Source organism: Eleutherodactylus coqui, chromosome 3, assembly GCF_035609145.1.
Source record: "Eleutherodactylus coqui strain aEleCoq1 chromosome 3, aEleCoq1.hap1, whole genome shotgun sequence".
Taxonomy (NCBI): domain Eukaryota; kingdom Metazoa; phylum Chordata; class Amphibia; order Anura; family Eleutherodactylidae; genus Eleutherodactylus; species Eleutherodactylus coqui.
In genome coordinates this window covers 83,542,581-83,559,732 of record NC_089839.1, presented here as the reverse complement: position 1 = coordinate 83,559,732, position 17,152 = coordinate 83,542,581, and the positions used below count along the sequence as shown (strand labels likewise).

Here is a 17,152-nt window from a genome sequence, read left to right as displayed (position 1 = left end):
GAATATCCTGTTCACTATAATGTATTTGAAATCCAGGTTCACTTAATTAGATCTGCAGACCTCCGAGCCTGAAAATGATCGGGCATGGGTTCTATCTTACTCTAGTGATTGTGGGGTTCACAAGACATAGACCCCACTGATGGCCTGATATGTTAGATGGTGTTTTAAGGTTGAACCTTCCCTTTTTACAGTTTTCTCCTCTGTTTCTTGCAGATTTCGTGTCATCATGAACACATTGATAAACATCCTTCCAACGATGTTGACTTTTTGTGGCCTTATTTTAGTATGTATCTTTTTTTTTTTTCTCTGATTTGTATAGTTAGACAATAAATATAGTGTAACAATTACAGTTGTGTCTATTTTTGATGTTTACACCTTGGTAGAATTAAAATTGGAGAAGGGGGAAATTGTAGCACGCAAATACATGCAATATTGTTTTGCTATCTTGTTACAGTTGAGGCTCTATGCTGCATTATGGCACTAAAAAAAACCTTGTTTCTCTTTTAGACTATATATTATGTTTTTGCCATTATTGGGATGGAAATTTTCAAGAACAAAATCAAATTCTTTCCGGAGGATTCCTCTGAGCCTTATGCACAGGAGTGCGGAGCAGAAGCCTTGAGGGGCTCGTCCTTTGCCAAAAACAAATACTGCAAGAATAACTTCAACAACTTGGGTTCTGCCTTTGTTGTTCTAGTGGAGCTGACTGTGGTTAACCAGTGGCATGATATCCTTTCTTTGATGCACCCTTTTTTTATCAGTATAATTTGCAAATCGGTGTATGAACATCAGCCGTATATAATAATTATAATGTCTTTTCCTCTAGGTGCTCCGATTTCCGTCCCCTCCAGAAAATATATAGCTAGGTTAAAAGACTCATTCCAGTAGCATTCAGAAGAAAGTCAACACTTTCGACATACGCCCCAAGTGTAGCAGTAGAGTGACAGGTATAGTTTGTAAGATGCTACCAGTGGCCCCAGTAACAAAAAAGTTTGCTCGATGAATACTTTTAATGTTTTTAAAAAAACAAAGAAAAAACAATGTAAAGCTGTACAGATTCATACCTTTAAGCTATATACCTTTTTAGTTCTCAAACGCCTACGTGCACACTGACAAAGTTTTATTTAAAAAAAATACAAATTTTTTTATTTTACAATTTTTCAAATATGTTATATGCATGAAAACCTAAGGCTTTGTTACCATACATTTTACCTTACACCCATGACGGCACCAGTGAAAGATCGCCTTCCATCCAGAAGGGAACCTGAACGGGATGGGATGGGGTAGGACCAGATGACCCTGGAGGTCCCTTCCAACTCTATTATTTAATAAACCTCTCAGATCTCTTTAAGGCCTCCTTCCCACGAACGGATTTCCGCCGCGTAATTCGCGGCGAAAATCCGCTGCGTTGCCCGCAGCTATTAGGTTCTATTGAACCTAATAGCACAATGCTCACGATGCGTAATTCCACCGCGGAATTACGCACCGCGATTTCTCCCGTCCTCACCCGCAGCATGCTCTATTTTCTGCGGGTGAGGACGGGCTGTACGCACTGACGGCTTCCATTGCAGTCAATGGAAGCCGTCCATTCACGCTATCTCCCGCTGTAACCAGCGGGAGATAGCGTGAAAAAACGCTTTCCCGCCCACCGCCGAGCGTCATATGACGCCAAATGACGCGGTCCGGCCGCGTCACGTGACACGGCCGGCCGTGCACGTGACACGGCTGGTGACGCGAGGGCGGTGACGGGCGGTGACGCGCGGCGGTGGGCGGGGAAGCGATTTCACGCTATCTCCCGCAGGTAAGTATAGGGGATCTGGGGGGCGCCGTGACGGGCTTCGCAGCGGAATATTACGCTGCGGAGCCCGTCACGCTCGTGGGAAGGAGGCCTAAAGGTTGGAGCATCCTTAAACCTCCTCAGTTCCTGTTTCCTGTCCATAAGACAGGTTAGAGGAGGTAGCTGTTGCTTTGGCTGTCTCTGCTATTTCAAGGATTCTTCCAGATCTCTCACGGTCTTGCTCCCAAACTCTATGGCATGAGAGGTTACCTGTCTCCGGTAAAAGTCTCTATTAGGAGCCCTGGGTAAGCCTGGAATCATCCTCTCATTTCCTGCAGCAGATGCTATGCTCTCCTGTCTTTGGAGGTTATGGAGGGAAGTCCCTTTCTCTACCTCATGGGATCCTTTTCTTGCAGTTATCGGAGAAACCTTCAGTGGTGGTAGGGTACTGCCCTATGTTGTTGCACCTGAACTAGAGGTTTGGAGTGCTTTCATCATCAGATGGAGTTCAGGTGTGTACTACCCTGGGCGATGTGCCTAATATTTGTACTACCCTGGGCGATGTGCCTAGTATTATCCCTGTTTGAAGCAGGGGAGCTGGGGGAAGAAATTAGCATTTTCTGAGTGGATCTCCAGCCAGTCCAGAGTAGAATTACCCTGCCTAAGGCTGGATCCATATGACAGTATATACGTGGCTATTTACCTGTGTATATACGTTGGGCCATGTGAATAAATGCATTGGATTCAATGCATTCTATCAGATGGCCGGCGTATATACGCAGGTAAATAGCTACGTATATACTGTCATGTGGATCAAGCCTAAGGGATTGATTCCTGCCTTTGCCTTAACCCTACAAGAATGAACAATTTATGAGGATGGTTATATGTGCACTCAATAATCAGACCAGGCATTTGTATGGTTAGACTTTACTCTGGACCTATGGACACTGTGCTTTGCCTATGGCCTCATAGCCCTTATGGCTCTGCCTATAGCCTTGCTTGTTGCCTTTTATGACTTTGCTTATAGGGCTTTATGGCTTTTCCTATAGAATGATCTTTATAGCTTTTATAGCCCTGCCTATACCCTTTCATGGCTCTGCCTATAGCAGTGGTCCCCAACCTTTTTGGCACCAGGGACCGGCTTCAAGCAAAACCATTTTTACAAGGCCCGGCAGGGTTGGGCGGGACATGGGTGGGGCTTTGGTTATATGGGGCGGGGTTATGAAGGGAGTTGGAGTTTAGTGCATTCTTATTTAATTATGACATTTAGAATGTCCTGGCAGTACACACATAGGGCAGTATATAATCTACCTCCCCCCCAGCACACACATAGGGCAGCATATAATTTATCCCCCCCCAAGTAATAGCCCCCACCCCTCAGTAATGAGCAGCCCCCACCCCTCAGTAATGAGCAGCCCCCACCCCTCAGTAATGAGCAGCCCCCACCCCTCAGTAATGAGCAGCCCCCACCCCTCAGTAATGAGCAGCCCCCACCCCTCAGTAATGAGCAGCCCCCACCCCTCAGTAATGAGCAGCCCCCACCCCTCAGTAATGAGCAGCCCCCACCCCTCAGTAATGAGCAGCCCCCACCCCTCAGTAATGAGCAGCCCCCACCCCTCAGTAATGAGCAGCCCCCACCCCTCAGTAATGAGCAGCCCCCACCCCTCAGTAATGAGCAGCCCCCACCCCTCAGTAATGAGCAGCCCCCACCCCTCAGTAATGAGCAGCCCCCACCCCTCAGTAATGAGCAGCCCCCACCCCTCAGTAATGAGCAGCCCCCACCCCTCAGTAATGAGCAGCCCCCACCCCTCAGTAATTAGCAGCCCCCACCTCTCAGTAATTAGCAGCCCCCACCTCTCAGTAATTAGCAGCCCCCACCTCTCAGTAATTAGCAGCCCCCGCTCTCAGTAATTAGCAGCCCCCGCCCCCAGTAATTAGCAGGCCCCCCCCCGTAATAGGCAGCACCCCCCCCCAGTAATAGGCAGCCCCCCCCCAGTAATAGGCAGCCCCCCCCCCCAGTAATAGGCAGCCCCCCCCCCAGTAATAGGCAGCCCCCCCCCCAGTAATAGGCAGCCCCCCCCCCAGTAATAGGCAGCCCCCCCCCAGTAATAGGCTGCCCCCCCCCAGTAATAGGCTGCCCCCCCCCAGTAATAGGCAGCCCCCCCCCAGTAATAGGCAGCCCCCCCCCAGTAATAGGCAGCCCCCCCCCAGTAATAGGCAGCCCCCCCCCAGTAATAGGCAGCCCCCCCAGTAATAGGCAGCCCCCCCCCCAGTAATAGGCAGCCCCCCCCCCAGTAATAGGCAGCCCCCCCCCCAGTAATAGGCAGCCCCCCCCCAGTAATAGGCAGCCCCCCCCCAGTAATAGGCAGCCCCCCCCCAGTAATAGGCAGCCCCCCCCCAGTAATAGGCAGCCCCACCCCCAGTAATAGGCAGCCCCACCCCCAGTAATAGGCAGCCCCCCCCCAGTAATAGGCAGCCCCCCCCCCAGTAATAGGCAGCCCCCCCCCCAGTAATAGGCAGCCCCCCCCCCAGTAATAGGCAGCCCCTCCCCCAGTAATAGGCAGCCCCCCCCCCAGTAATAGGCAGCCCCTCCCCCAGTAATAGGCAGCCCCTCCCCCAGTAATAGGCAGCCCCCCCCCCCAGTAATAGGCAGCCCCTCCCCCAGTAATAGGCAGCCCCTCCCCCAGTAATAGGCAGCCCCTCCCCCAGTAATAGGCAGCCCCTCCCCCAGTAATAGGCAGCCCCTCCCCCAGTAATAGGCAGCCCCTCCCCCAGTAATAGGCAGCCCCTCCCCCAGTAATAGGCAGCCCCTCCCCCAGTAATAGGCAGCCCCTCCCCCAGTAATAGGCAGCCCCTCCCCCAGTAATAGGCAGCCCCTCCCCCAGTAATAGGCAGCCCCTCCCCCAGTAATAGGCAGCCCCTCCCCCAGTAATAGGCAGCCCCTCCCCCAGTAATAGGCAGCCCCTCCCCCAGTAATAGGCAGCCCCTCCCCCAGTAATAGGCAGCCCCTCCCCCAGTAATAGGCAGCCCCTCCCCCAGTAATAGGCAGCCCCTCCCCCAGTAATAGGCAGCCCCTCCCCCAGTAATAGGCAGCCCCTCCCCCAGTAATAGGCAGCCCCTCCCCCAGTAATAGGCAGCCCCTCCCCCAGTAATAGGCAGCCCCTCCCCCAGTAATAGGCAGCCCCTCCCCCAGTAATAGGCAGCCCCTCCCCCAGTAATAGGCAGCCCCTCCCCCAGTAATAGGCAGCCCCTCCCCCAGTAATAGGCAGCCCCTCCCCCAGTAATAGGCAGCCCCTCCCCCAGTAATAGGCAGCCCCCCCCCCAGTAATAGGCAGCCCCCCCCCAGTAATAGGCAGCCCCCCCCCCCCAGTAATAGGCAGCCCCCCCCCCCAGTAATAGGCAGCCCCTCCCCCAGTAATAGGCAGCCCCTCCCCCAGTAATAGGCAGCCCCTCCCCCAGTAATAGGCAGCCCCTCCCCCAGTAATAGGCAGCCCCTCCCCCAGTAATAGGCAGCCCCTCCCCCCAGTAATAGGCAGCCCCTCCCCCCAGTAATAGGCAGCCCCTCCCCCAGTAATAGGCAGCCCCTCCCCCCAGTAATGGGCAGCCCCTCCCCCCAGTAATGGGCAGCCCCCCCCACCCCAGTAATGGGCAGCCCCCCCCCACCCCAGTAATGGGCAGCCCCCCCCCACCCCAGTAATGGGCAGCCCCCCCCCACCCCAGTAATGGGCAGCCCCCCCCCACCCCAGTAATGGGCAGCCCCCCCCCACCCCAGTAATGGGCAGCCCCCCCCCACCCCAGTAATGGGCAGCCCCCCCCCACCCCAGTAATGGGCAGCCCCCCCCCACCCCAGTAATGGGCAGCCCCCCCCCACCCCAGTAATGGGCAGCCCCCCCCCACCCCAGTAATAAGTAGCCCCCCCCCACCTCCAGTAATAACCAGCCCCCCCCCCCCAGTTATAGGCAGCCCCTCTGTAATACGTAGCCCCTCCAGGCCCCCCCAGTAATAGGCAGCCCCTTCTCCTGTAATAAGTAGCCCCCACCCTCCCAGTAATAACCAGCCCCCCCAGTAATAGGCAGCCCCTTCCCCTGTAATAAGTAGCCCCCCCCCCGCAGTAATAGGCAGCCCCTCCCATAATGTGCAGCCCCCCCCCCTCCCAGTAATAGGCAGCCCCCCCAACCCATATACTTACCTCCTCCCTGCTGTCGCTCTCTGTCTGCTTGCCCTGACGTCAGTGTGCAGCCCGGAACGCTTCCTCCCAGAGTCCTCTCCTGCGGAACTAATAAGCAGGGGACTCGGGGAGGAGAATCCTGGCTGCACAGACGTCAGTGTGTGCGCCGGGATCAGCGCGATTACCAGCGGGGAGCTTCGGCGCGCCTCGGGCCACATAGCACAAGGCACTTGTGTTTAGAGCAAACGTTCCCGGCGGTGCCGCGGACCGGCGCTAAACACCCAACGGCCCGGCCCTGGTCCGCGGCCCGGTGGTTGGGGACCCCTGGTTTATAGCATAATAGCCTTTATGGCTTTACCTATATGACTCTGCTAATAGCCAGTGTGGCCTTTATTACTTTACCTGTAACTCTTATGGCTTTGTGGCCTTGCCTATAGCTTTTGTGGTTTTGGCCCTGTGGCCTTTGCCTTATGGCCTAATATCTTTTATGACTTTATCTGGAACCTTTATGGCTTTGGGGCTTTACCTGTAGCCTTTGTGGTTTTGACCTTTTAACTTTTGTGGTTTACCTATGGTCTTATAAACCTTGGGCTTTGCCTATACCTGTTTTGTGTTTTAACTACGACGTTCATGCTGGACCTAGGCAATTATAGTGACTTTGCTTGGCCTAGAGCTTGTGGCCTCTGGGCCTCACCTATGCATGATGGTCTGCAGGCTTGAGGCTGCTGAACCTTGCTGATGGCTCTATGATCTGCCTTTGACTTATAGTCTCTGCTTATGACCTATGTTTACTTATATCCTCTGTGTTGGGCTGCTGGCTGGCGACCTCTGATTTTGACAGGTGATTTTCAATGGAATGTAAGGTATCTATGGTAAATAATGCCTTTGGAAATCTGAGGTAAGACTATTTTGACGATTGCATAACATGACCAATAGATGGAGGTTACAACTTCTTTCTGAAGTTGCATCCTTATGTGGAGTAGTTATAGCATACATTTACTTTGATAAGCTATCTAGGCAGATCCTCCTAATTTTAAACTCGGGAACTCAAGCTAGAAGTTTATCTTGTATTCATCGTAAGTACTATATATTGGTGCTTTCCTTTCTGGAAATCATACTTCCCAAAAACAATATCAAAGCGTGTTCCATAGTCTAGTTGGCTCTAATGGAGAAACCAGTACAATAGGGGGCGCCTTGGGTCCTGAGGTCTAAAAAGCTGTTATATATTTTGTAATTTTAATGTCTCTTAGGTGGCCGTTTTCAACATTGGAAGAGAATGCCATTACTTCAAGGCTACAAGTCAGTTTTGGGGTTTCATTGGTACTTTATTGGTGGATTTTCCAATCCAATTAGTTATTAGCCGTCAGTAGAATATTATTTCAGGCTATCAACCCTCCCTAGTTATTGATCTAGTTTAATCTGTCACTGGTGCTGTAAGGGAAACATAAGCTTACTTACCTGTAATTAGTTCTCCATGAGCCCATGACCGCTAATTCCCTCTAATTGCTGTATTTTGGGTTACAAATTAGCGTACCAGGCATATAATGGAAACTCAGTGTGAACACGGCCTTATTGAACTTGAGACGCTAGAAATATGAATACTATTATGGATGACAAGGGTTTAAAATAGTATACGTTAGGATTAGTACAAAAGAAGCTAACTATTGTATTTAAGATGTAAACGACAGTGAATCCATTGCCTGAATTTTTTGTTGAGGGGCCTCAAGTTTGCTTTGGCATCCAATACATAATGGATAAAGAACTACAGTAACAGTAGTTGTAAGAAGTGATGCATCATTTTGATTGGTCTCACTGCCCTTTTGAAATACTGACATGTTAAAGGGGTTCTGACATGAAAAAAAAAAAATTGTACTCACCTGGCCTGGCCCGATCGCCAGGCATGTCCCCTCCAGCCGGCATCTTCTTCTGTGCCTTTAAAGCAGAGCAGGAGCGGTCAAAAAGACCGCTTCCTACTCTGGTCCGTCCGTCAGGCACTTCCGAGGTCAACGGACGGACCGCCACAGCAAGCACGTCACAAGCAGTGCTTGCTGTGGGCGGCCCGTCCGTCCTGGCTGAACTCCGGAGTGCTGCGCATGCGCAGTGGAGACGCAGCCCGTCCTGACTCCTGTCAGAGGGCACCTCTCCACTGCGCATGCGCGCGATCCCGGAGCGGGTTAGGTTTAGGTTTACAGTTAGGTTTAGGGTTAGGATTACCTAACCCCAACCCCAACCCCAACCCTAAACACTAACCGTAAACACTAACCGTAAACACTAAAACTAACCCTACACCTAACCCTAAACCCTAACCCCGTGCTGCTTAAGTGTAGTGTGTAGCGCACGTCTGCTTAACTGTAGTGTGTAGTGCACGGCTGCTGAAGGCAATGCGTGTGCACGCTGTGTAGTCACGTGGTGCCGAAGAGCCAATCAGGTGGCTCTAATCAGCAGCGCTGCTTAACCTAAGCGTAAACTACAAATATGCCTGCCGGGAGGCATACTAGCACTTTCTGCTTAGGTTATTATTATTATTTGTGTCAGAACCCCTTTAAACTCTTAAACATGTACAACATATGAGAGGAATGTTAAATGGGACATTTTTGATACACTGAATGCAGTATATGCCAATTTCTTAACCCACTAATTGCTGCATGTTTTCATATGTGGTTTTGCTGCAGTTCTAAAGGAAGAAGGTTGTAGAACATCATATGTAATGTTCACTTTTTTCTTAACATCCTACTTCTTGCTACTGGGTTTGCTCTTGTGACCCATCAGGCAGCAAAACTGTATTTCATAGCTTTCCATGTCGTGGTTGTCATCATGATTATCAAGTAAGTAACTAAAATGTATAGTTTCTGAGCTACTTTGTTGATGATAAGGTGGAAGAGTTACAGGTAGTGTAAGGTTTTTGCACCCTGTTGAATGGTGTTCGTTTTTGTTAGTTTTTTTTTTTTTTTTTTGCTTTGCTTGTTTGTATTTTATTTTTAAGCTTTTCAGATTTACCCTGTAGAATGGGACACTACAAGTGATGCAGCCTCTCATTTGTTTTATTGAAAAAATTATTTTTTTTATTTTTTTTAAGGTCCACTTCGATTATTGTTTTAGGATGGATTCAGACGTGTGTGTTTATGTGCGTACAATTGTGCGCACAAAAACGTGCGCCTATTAGAACCATTGGTTCCCTATGCTGTGTTCACATGTCCGTGTTTTACAGGAATGCAAACGCGCGTACCTGCAAAACATAGGACATGCGTGTACCATAGGTCCGTGGTGCATGTCAATATTCCCCAGCGGGGAGTAAGGAATCCCCTGTCACAGCTGTGGCAGAGGATTGCGATGTTCTTCCATTGTTTTCAATGGGACTGGCGCTTCTGCAGTCCCATTGAAAGCAATAGGATGCAGGGATTTTCGGGGAGGGGCTTTAATTATAAGCCCTTCCCTGAAGATTATCCATAGAATGTGTTAAAAAATGTTAAAAAATTAACAGAAATCATGGCTGATTGTCAGGAAAGGCCTTATATTTCAAGCCCTTCCCTGAAAATCACTGCAGGGGTGCCGGCATCCTATTGCTTTCAATGCGTCTGCTGGCAGCAGCTGTGGGCCCATTGAAAGTAATGCTGCACGGTCCTGCATACACGTGTGTTTGTGCAAGTACATGGGTGCGCGGTTTTGTGCACACCAATGTACGCACGCGCTTGTGTGAATGCACTCTTATTTAATCATTCTGTAGCTAATTCCGCAGAATAGATAAGTGCTAGTATTATCTTGGTAAGTTATTTCTGTCTGAAGCTCGTGGCCCCTTTTTCCTCAGATAGTCATGTGAGCCAATTTCCGACCAACTCAGATCTACTTTGAGTTATGAATTCATTTTCTAAGCAACTTCTTAGTCTGTGGATCTTTAGGGGGGAATATAGACACTCCTATCAGTAACTAATGATGATCACACAGCTCCTGTCATGCAGTTATAATAGAAGAGATCATAGCTCATCTTCCTGACACTATACTTATGGCTTGTAGCTTATTTAGGTGAATATAAAAACTAATGATGATTAAACCGTTCCCTCTTCAAAAATAGTAAAACCTTAGCTAATGCAACATGGGATAAATTGAAAGTGAATGTAAAAAAAATCTCAGCCTCAACAGGGTGTCAGCCAGAGGCTGCACTTCAGGGAAGTGGCTGGAATACACAGTGTGTGGCACGAAATCAGTTGATGAGGGAAGCAGTGATAGAAAAATGTTTTTACCAGAATGGCCCTTAACATTGCATGTTAATGGGATAGACCTGCTGCTGTACTGTTTTAAAGGTACCTAAATGAATACAAAAATTGATTAAAATGAACTTTTCAGCAAAATGCAAAAATCATGGTATGAGCCCAGCCTTGGGGTGTATTCACACAGTTTAATCCAATGCAGAGTTGTACGTTAACTCCTGCAGACACTCGTATTAATTTTAGCTTCAATCAATGGGGCTAATTCATGTGCAGAAACCCCGGTGTGAATTCCTCAGGGAATCCGCGTCAAGCATGTGGCTTTTTCTTTTTACCACATTCGATTTTTAAATTTGTGAGCCAAAAAATAAATCCGTGTTGCAAACACTATGGCATAAATTTTTTTTTAATGATATGGATTTTGCCGCAAATTTGGCAGCAAAATCCATTGTGTGAAAAGGACCAAAGGAACAATGAACTGGAAGGTTACAACTCTGATTCACAAGTTTCGGGTTATCTTATGTGGTTAGAATTTGATTGCCCTCTTGTATTCTAAAATTCACACCAAACTGAAGAATATTCCTAAACTAAGGCAAAACTAATTGATGATAACCTGGCGGGCTGGAGCACTGTCTGATAGCCTGGCTGACTGGGCAATCACCAGATGTGAATCCTTTTGAGCTCTTCTGGGATAAAGTTAAATTCTTATTTTTAAAGGGGTTGTCCCACAAAAGACATTTATCTCCAAACCCCAGTAATTGATGTCTGAAGGTTGTATTCAGTTGTTTCCATCAGCTCGGCAGGGCACATGTACCACCACCACTTTCTTTAAACTCCTCGTCACTCGAGCTGTGAGTCAGTAACGGGGGGCTGAGGACTCCTGTTCTAGTGATTTGAAGGGGTTCCCAGCAACCAGACATTTATAACTTATCTGCAGGGTACAGTTAGGCTGCATCACACATAGCGGATACGCTGCACATTTTCCATCTGGATTTGTGAGCAGAAAATCTGCAACATATTAAAGTAGCAGTAAAGTGGATGAGACTTTAATAAATGTCATACACGCTTTGTAGAAAAATATCCACATGGAAATTGATTTGCAATGCGGATTTTAAATCTTCAGTCTGTCAATGACAAGGGGGCGCCCTCTACGTCCAGAGGAAAGGTTTCAACAGCAACATAAAAGGAGGTTCTTTACTGTAAGAGCAGTGAGACTATGGAACTCTCTGAGGATGTGGTGATGGCTAACTAGATTAAAAATGTTTGAGCGGCCTGGACACCTTTCTTTAGTGTTACAATATTACATGTTATAGTCACTGATTACTTCAGAAGGGTTGGTGATCCAGGGATTATTCCAATTGCCAGACTTGGAGTCCAGGGGGGGGGGGGGGGGGGGGGAGGGGCGGTTCCTTAAATGACAAAACCTTGCCTTTCTCTGGATTAACATTTGGGGTGTGGGGGGGGTGTGTAATAGGCTGAACTGGATGAACGTATGTACTTTATCGGCCTAACATACTATGTTAATACTTATGCAAATGATTCTGAGACTTGCTTTTTTCCGTGGCACATTGTACTTTTTTGCTAGTGATAAATTTTAGTTTATACGTTTTATTTTTCTTTGAAAAATTAGCAAATTTTTTTTTTTAAGTTCTTCTGTAAATGTAGCAATTTTCAAACTTTAGATTTTTTTTTCTGCTTGTTAGGCTGGGGTCACACGGGGCATATTAGTGACGGAAATCTCGCGGTTTTGCCGCAGCGAAAAACCGCAAGATTTCCGCCTGGAAACCGTTGCTTCAAAACCCGCGGCTCAGCTGCACGTTTTTCCGTTGCGGCCAGTGCTCCCATAGAGGAGAGCGAGGCCGCAACGGGAAAATAAAATGGACATGCTGCGGCCAGGGAATCCACGCCGCAGTGTCGGGTTTGCCATCCACATGGCTGGCTAATCCCCGGACGGAATTTCCACGCCAAATCCATCCTGTGTGAACCCAGCTTCGACGTGCGTATATTGGCCAGGTTTTCACGCCTGGCTGATATACGCTGTCCCTCTCTGCAGAGGAAGGAGGCAGGCTGGGAGCAGTGCACTGAGCTCCTGCCCGCTCTCTGCCCCTCGCCACGGTTTGCAATGGGAGGGGCAAGACAGGGCAGAGCTAAGTTCCGCCCTGTCCCACCCCCTCCCATTACAAATAGTGGTGAGGGGCGGAGAGGGGGCATGAGTTCAGTGCACTGCTCCCCACCCCCTCCTCCCCCTGCAGAGAGAGACAGCGTATATCAGCCAGGTGTGAAAACCCGGGCGATATACGCATGTCGGAATAAGCCTTTAGACAGATAACTACTATGCAAAATGGTTAATGAATAACATTTACCATATGTGCACTGCATGTTGGTACCATTTCAAAGTGTCCTTTTATTTATTTTGGACATCAGAAAGTGTGTAAGTACAGGGCCATTTTTTCTAATTCTGAATAAAATACCCCAAATCCTATTTTTAACGGACCGTTGTAGTTTTGAAGTTTTTTCTCAGACCTATATATTAGAAACCCCCATAAATCACCACATGTTAAAAACTGCACCCCTCAAAAGTTTTTTAAAAGTGCATTTACGAAGTCTGTGAACTCTTTAGGTGTTTCACAGGAACTAAAGTAAAGTTGAAGATGCATTTGAAAATTTCATTTTTTTCGTTACGCCCATGACGGCACCCATGATAGGCCTCCTCCCATCCGGGTTCTATTATATCTGGAGCAGTCTGGTAGTGCCCATAGTACATTACATACTGCAGAAAACAGTCTGTACCCCAACAATTCCTTTTAAGATGTGTTCACATGGCAGAATCTAAAGAAAATGTTTATGCTGAGATTCCACCTCTACAAACCACTGCAGAAATACCCTAACAGTTCTAGTAATAGCTATGTATTAGGGAATTGCTGATTCTTGCCATTTATAAAATATCATCTTTACAATGGCTCGGAGACTGCAATTTCTTCTAACCAATGACTACAAACCCTTCTGATGGTAAATGTTATACTTTTGCTTTACCTTGTATGTTTTGATTTTCAGCATATTTGTAGCATTTATTTTGGAAGCTTTTTTTGTGGAATACTCCCTGGAGAAAAGTGAAGTTGAAACTGCCATTGAAAAGAAGATCCAGGAGCTCGGAATGGCAGTACAGGAGTGAGTGATATGTGCATACTTCACATTAAATTACTTTGTACACACTTTTTACTGTGTATGGTGCTGAATAGCACAATGTATAAGTTGGTTTCCATTACAGGTAAGCTAAGTAATTACTTTTTACTATCCACCCCTGGAAAATCTGGGAATAGGGAGAAATGGCTCCCGGATGATTTTACCTGTAATGTGGGTGACTGCTCTGGACTTCATGCCGTAGGTGGTTTGGGCAGCATTAAGCTAGTGCCAGCTACCCTTTTAAGTAACTCAATACTTGTAAGCTATTTTGCACACATGGTGGTTTAAAGGGCACTAATTATATCTGCTGAGCTACACTTATTATGTTTTTCCTTCTGAGATTAATGTGTATGTATAAAATATATAGGCCAGGAGGGGTATAGTTACCTATAAGGTGATTGAGGAGACTTATAAGGCCATGCATACTCCTGGGAAATATATGCAAATAAGGAAGATGGAACAATACCTCTGTAGCGCCACCTATTGTATGGCAGCATTTCTGCAAATCAATGTCTGCCTTTTTATACAGGTCTTTGTAACACTTATTGGGAATTGAAAACCAATCCAGAATCCCTATATAGGCAGCTGTTTCGGGGTTTCCTTATAAGTCTCCTCACTCACCTTCTAGGTGCTCTGCTTAAGGAGTGATGATACCCATCCTGACTAACAGCACAGGCCTCTCACTAGCCAAGCCAGAATCCTACTGCACACTGATGAGGGGCAAAAACCCTGAAATAGCTGTTTGTGTATGGATTCTGGCTGGGTTTTCAATTCCTAATCAGTGTTACAAAGGCGTGTGCGTGTGCGTGTGCGTGTGTGTGTGTGTGTGTGTGTAAAAGCACCTAGGAGTTGTCCGTATCAAATTAAACTTTCTTTGCGTCATTGTAACATTGATATTAGTACATGATTACAATATCAGAAAAGGGCTGTTTAATAAGAAAAATGGACCCCTTGAAGGGAGGCTCTAGTACCTTGTTGGGCTGCCTCTAGCTTAAATACAAGATGTGATACAGGGGGGCATGGAGGCTCTAGTACCCTGTTGGGCTGCCTCTAGCTTGGATACAGGATGTGATACAGGGGGGCATGGAGGCTCTAGTACCGTGTTGTACCGCCTCTAGCTTAGATACAGGATGTGATATGGGCAGGCATGGAGGCATATGGTATTCTGCAGCATATCGCTCCACGTTTGCTGTGACTGAGGCTCTAGATCATGCAAACTCATAAGCTGTCAAAGTTGGCATCCCAGATCGTACCATATATGTTCTATTGGTGATAAATCTGGCAACTGGGCAGGCCACAGAAGTGTAGCAGTGTTGTGGAGGGATTCCTGTGACCCCCTCGCTGTATGCAGCCAAGCATTGTCCTGCTGGAAAATGCTTTTTGGAAGCACTGCCATAAGAGACAACACATGTGGCTACTGGATGTCCTGAACATATCGCTGAGCTGTCACTGTCCCTCGTACCACCCTTCTAGGGGTGACCAATTATCATATGAGATGGCACCTCAGAGTATCACACCAGCAGGGGGCAGTGTGCCACTCCCCAGCAAATGCAGGATTGTGGTGCTCACCTCTAGGTCTCCAAAAAATGGATTCATTGTGAAAGACCACCCTAGTTACACTCCGTAGCAGTCCAGCTTCATCGTTCACGACATTCATTGCAAACAGAGGAGAAAGTGGGTAGATATCAAAGGAAATATATTTAATGGGTGCTGTGGGATGAAATGTCCTTCAGCCAAGCGCCTAGAAATGGTTCTGACAGGTATAGGGGCCTGTAATGATGGCGCCACCTGTCCCTGGATGGTGGACATCGAAACAGTTGGAGCTGCTCTTTCTTATCAGATGATTCTCTCTACTGGTGGTCTGTCGAATCTCGCAGTCTGAATCCAACCCAGGCGTCTACATTCAACCTAAGTGGAAAAAAGGTTCACTGCACACAAGGAGCCTCTGAGAGCCTTTTTGCAGACCAGGGGGCGGGGAATCCACCTTTAGGGCCTCAGGTGACAAGACCATTCATCTAATCACATTACAACTCCCATCATTTTGTATATCTGCCTGAGAGTTTTGCAGCAAAACAGCAACTCCTTCTAGGGGCTCTTTTTTTTTTTTTTAACAAAGTGTGTATTTTATGGAATAATGCATTCTCTCTGGATGTAAGTTGGAGTTTACCTTATACAATGGGCCATATTTTATAATTCTTTGTTATTCATTAAATGCAGGGGAGATATTCCTACTGGAAAATTAGTGGACAACATGGACAATTGTGAAAATGACCTTGGAGGGTTCGGTGAGGAGAACCAGAAAGGATTGATGTTTCAAATTGCCTCAAAACGTATGTGTTTTTGTGTGTGTGTGTGGGGGGGGGGGGGGGGGGGGTCTTGAAAAATAGAAATGATTAAGATTTTAAAGTTGCGTTTCTTATATTTGGTACACATTATTGTAAAGGTGTAACTACTAATAGTTTCTTAAAAATGTAAGTCATTAAAGGATCTGGCCAGAAGTACTGTATAACATATCATATCTGTTACATGCTATAGTAACAGAAGAATATTGGGTGTGCACTTTGCATCAAAGGGCAATGATACTCTTCTGAATTGGTGAAATATGAATCTTTTTGAATCATTATTTTAAATGGGTTTTTAATCAAGAAAAATGTGTATAGCCTCACCCCGGGGTCCCCATAGTGCCAGACTGCGCAGGCAAAGTGATGGGAAGCATCATACAGTAGATGGAGCTGAGCAGCTGTTGAAGCAGAGTCAAGATATTAGTGATCCATGAGAGAAGGGTTTGCCATGACACTCATCTCCCACTCTACATATTGGTCTTTGGAGAAGAATAAGCCAACATGCCGTTCTTCTAAAGACATGTAAGACCCTGTCTACTATACCTGAGCAGGAAAGTCATGCATATTATGGACATTCATATACATTTAAAAATATGGGATCTTCTTGCAGATATAACGTTGCATTATGTATTTTTCAATGTGCTTGGTTTTCTCCTCTATCCTTCCAGGCTATAGGACAGTGGATGCCTTGTTACAGCGTATGTTTGAGGCAGAAATACCCCCAGAGGATGAAGGGCCGCCAATGGAGGACATTATGAATTTGTCACCCAGTGACCTTTATATTGAAAATCCAACATTCAACTCAGCAGCCTAATATGAAGAAGATAAGTCAAACTGGAAAAAATTGGAATAAAATAGTCTGTGCAGAGAATCACAGAAATGTCGCTGCTCACGGATGCAATAATTGTTTTTTTCTAAAAAAAATTATTTTTATACATAAAAGCTATTTTAGTATGTATAGAAAAAGACCAAATAATGGAAAGGAAAAATGCTTATCATGCCAGTATGAGAGCACATCACCACTTCCTGTGTCACCTCGCACAAAGCACTTCCTTATGGCTCAACTGGATATTGTTGTGGCTCCTGCTGCTGCAGGAGATGCAAACCCACCAATACTGCTAGGTACAGCACATTCACATGAATATCGGTTTATCACGGGAAATGGCTTCCTCCACTGTTGGCATGCAGCCAGTCTTTAAAGGGGTTGTTTGGTTTTAGTTAAATCAGGTTGATTCACTGTGTAAATGAAGTACAACTTTCTAATCTACTTTGTTTAAATTCCTCATCAATTTTAAGGTATGTGGTAGCGTCTGTATTTATTGTCTGAAGTTGCAAATAATACATAGCTGCAGTAGTCCTGATGTCCTCCTAACAAGTGGATACAATTGTACCCAGTCCAGGCAAAGCCGTCCACACTGGCATATGGTGACCCTTGAAACTCACACGTTTTTAGTCCAAAAAAACGAATGAGAACGTAGCA

General features: G+C 46.8%; 1 protein-coding gene across 2 annotated transcripts in view; it reads left to right on the top strand.

Moving 5' to 3' along the window:
- The window catches only part of LOC136620814 (two pore calcium channel protein 1-like), a 46,608-nt gene extending 29,673 nt beyond the window's left edge, over window positions 1-16,935 (top strand). Inside the window, exons 14-19 of one of the 2 annotated variants that reach the window (XM_066595812.1) lie at window positions 214-283; window positions 508-727; window positions 8,680-8,770; window positions 13,202-13,315; window positions 15,548-15,660; window positions 16,341-16,935. In XM_066595812.1, the coding sequence (XP_066451909.1) occupies window positions 214-283; window positions 508-727; window positions 8,680-8,770; window positions 13,202-13,315; window positions 15,548-15,660; window positions 16,341-16,486 (754 nt within the window). In that variant the 3' untranslated portion in view covers window positions 16,487-16,935. Of the gene's footprint in view, window positions 1-213; window positions 284-507; window positions 728-8,679; window positions 8,771-13,201; window positions 13,316-15,547; window positions 15,661-16,340 lie in introns of those variants that run through there. The other variant, XR_010791177.1, reaches the window with a different exon arrangement.
- Window positions 16,936-17,152: the final 217 nt, after the last annotated feature.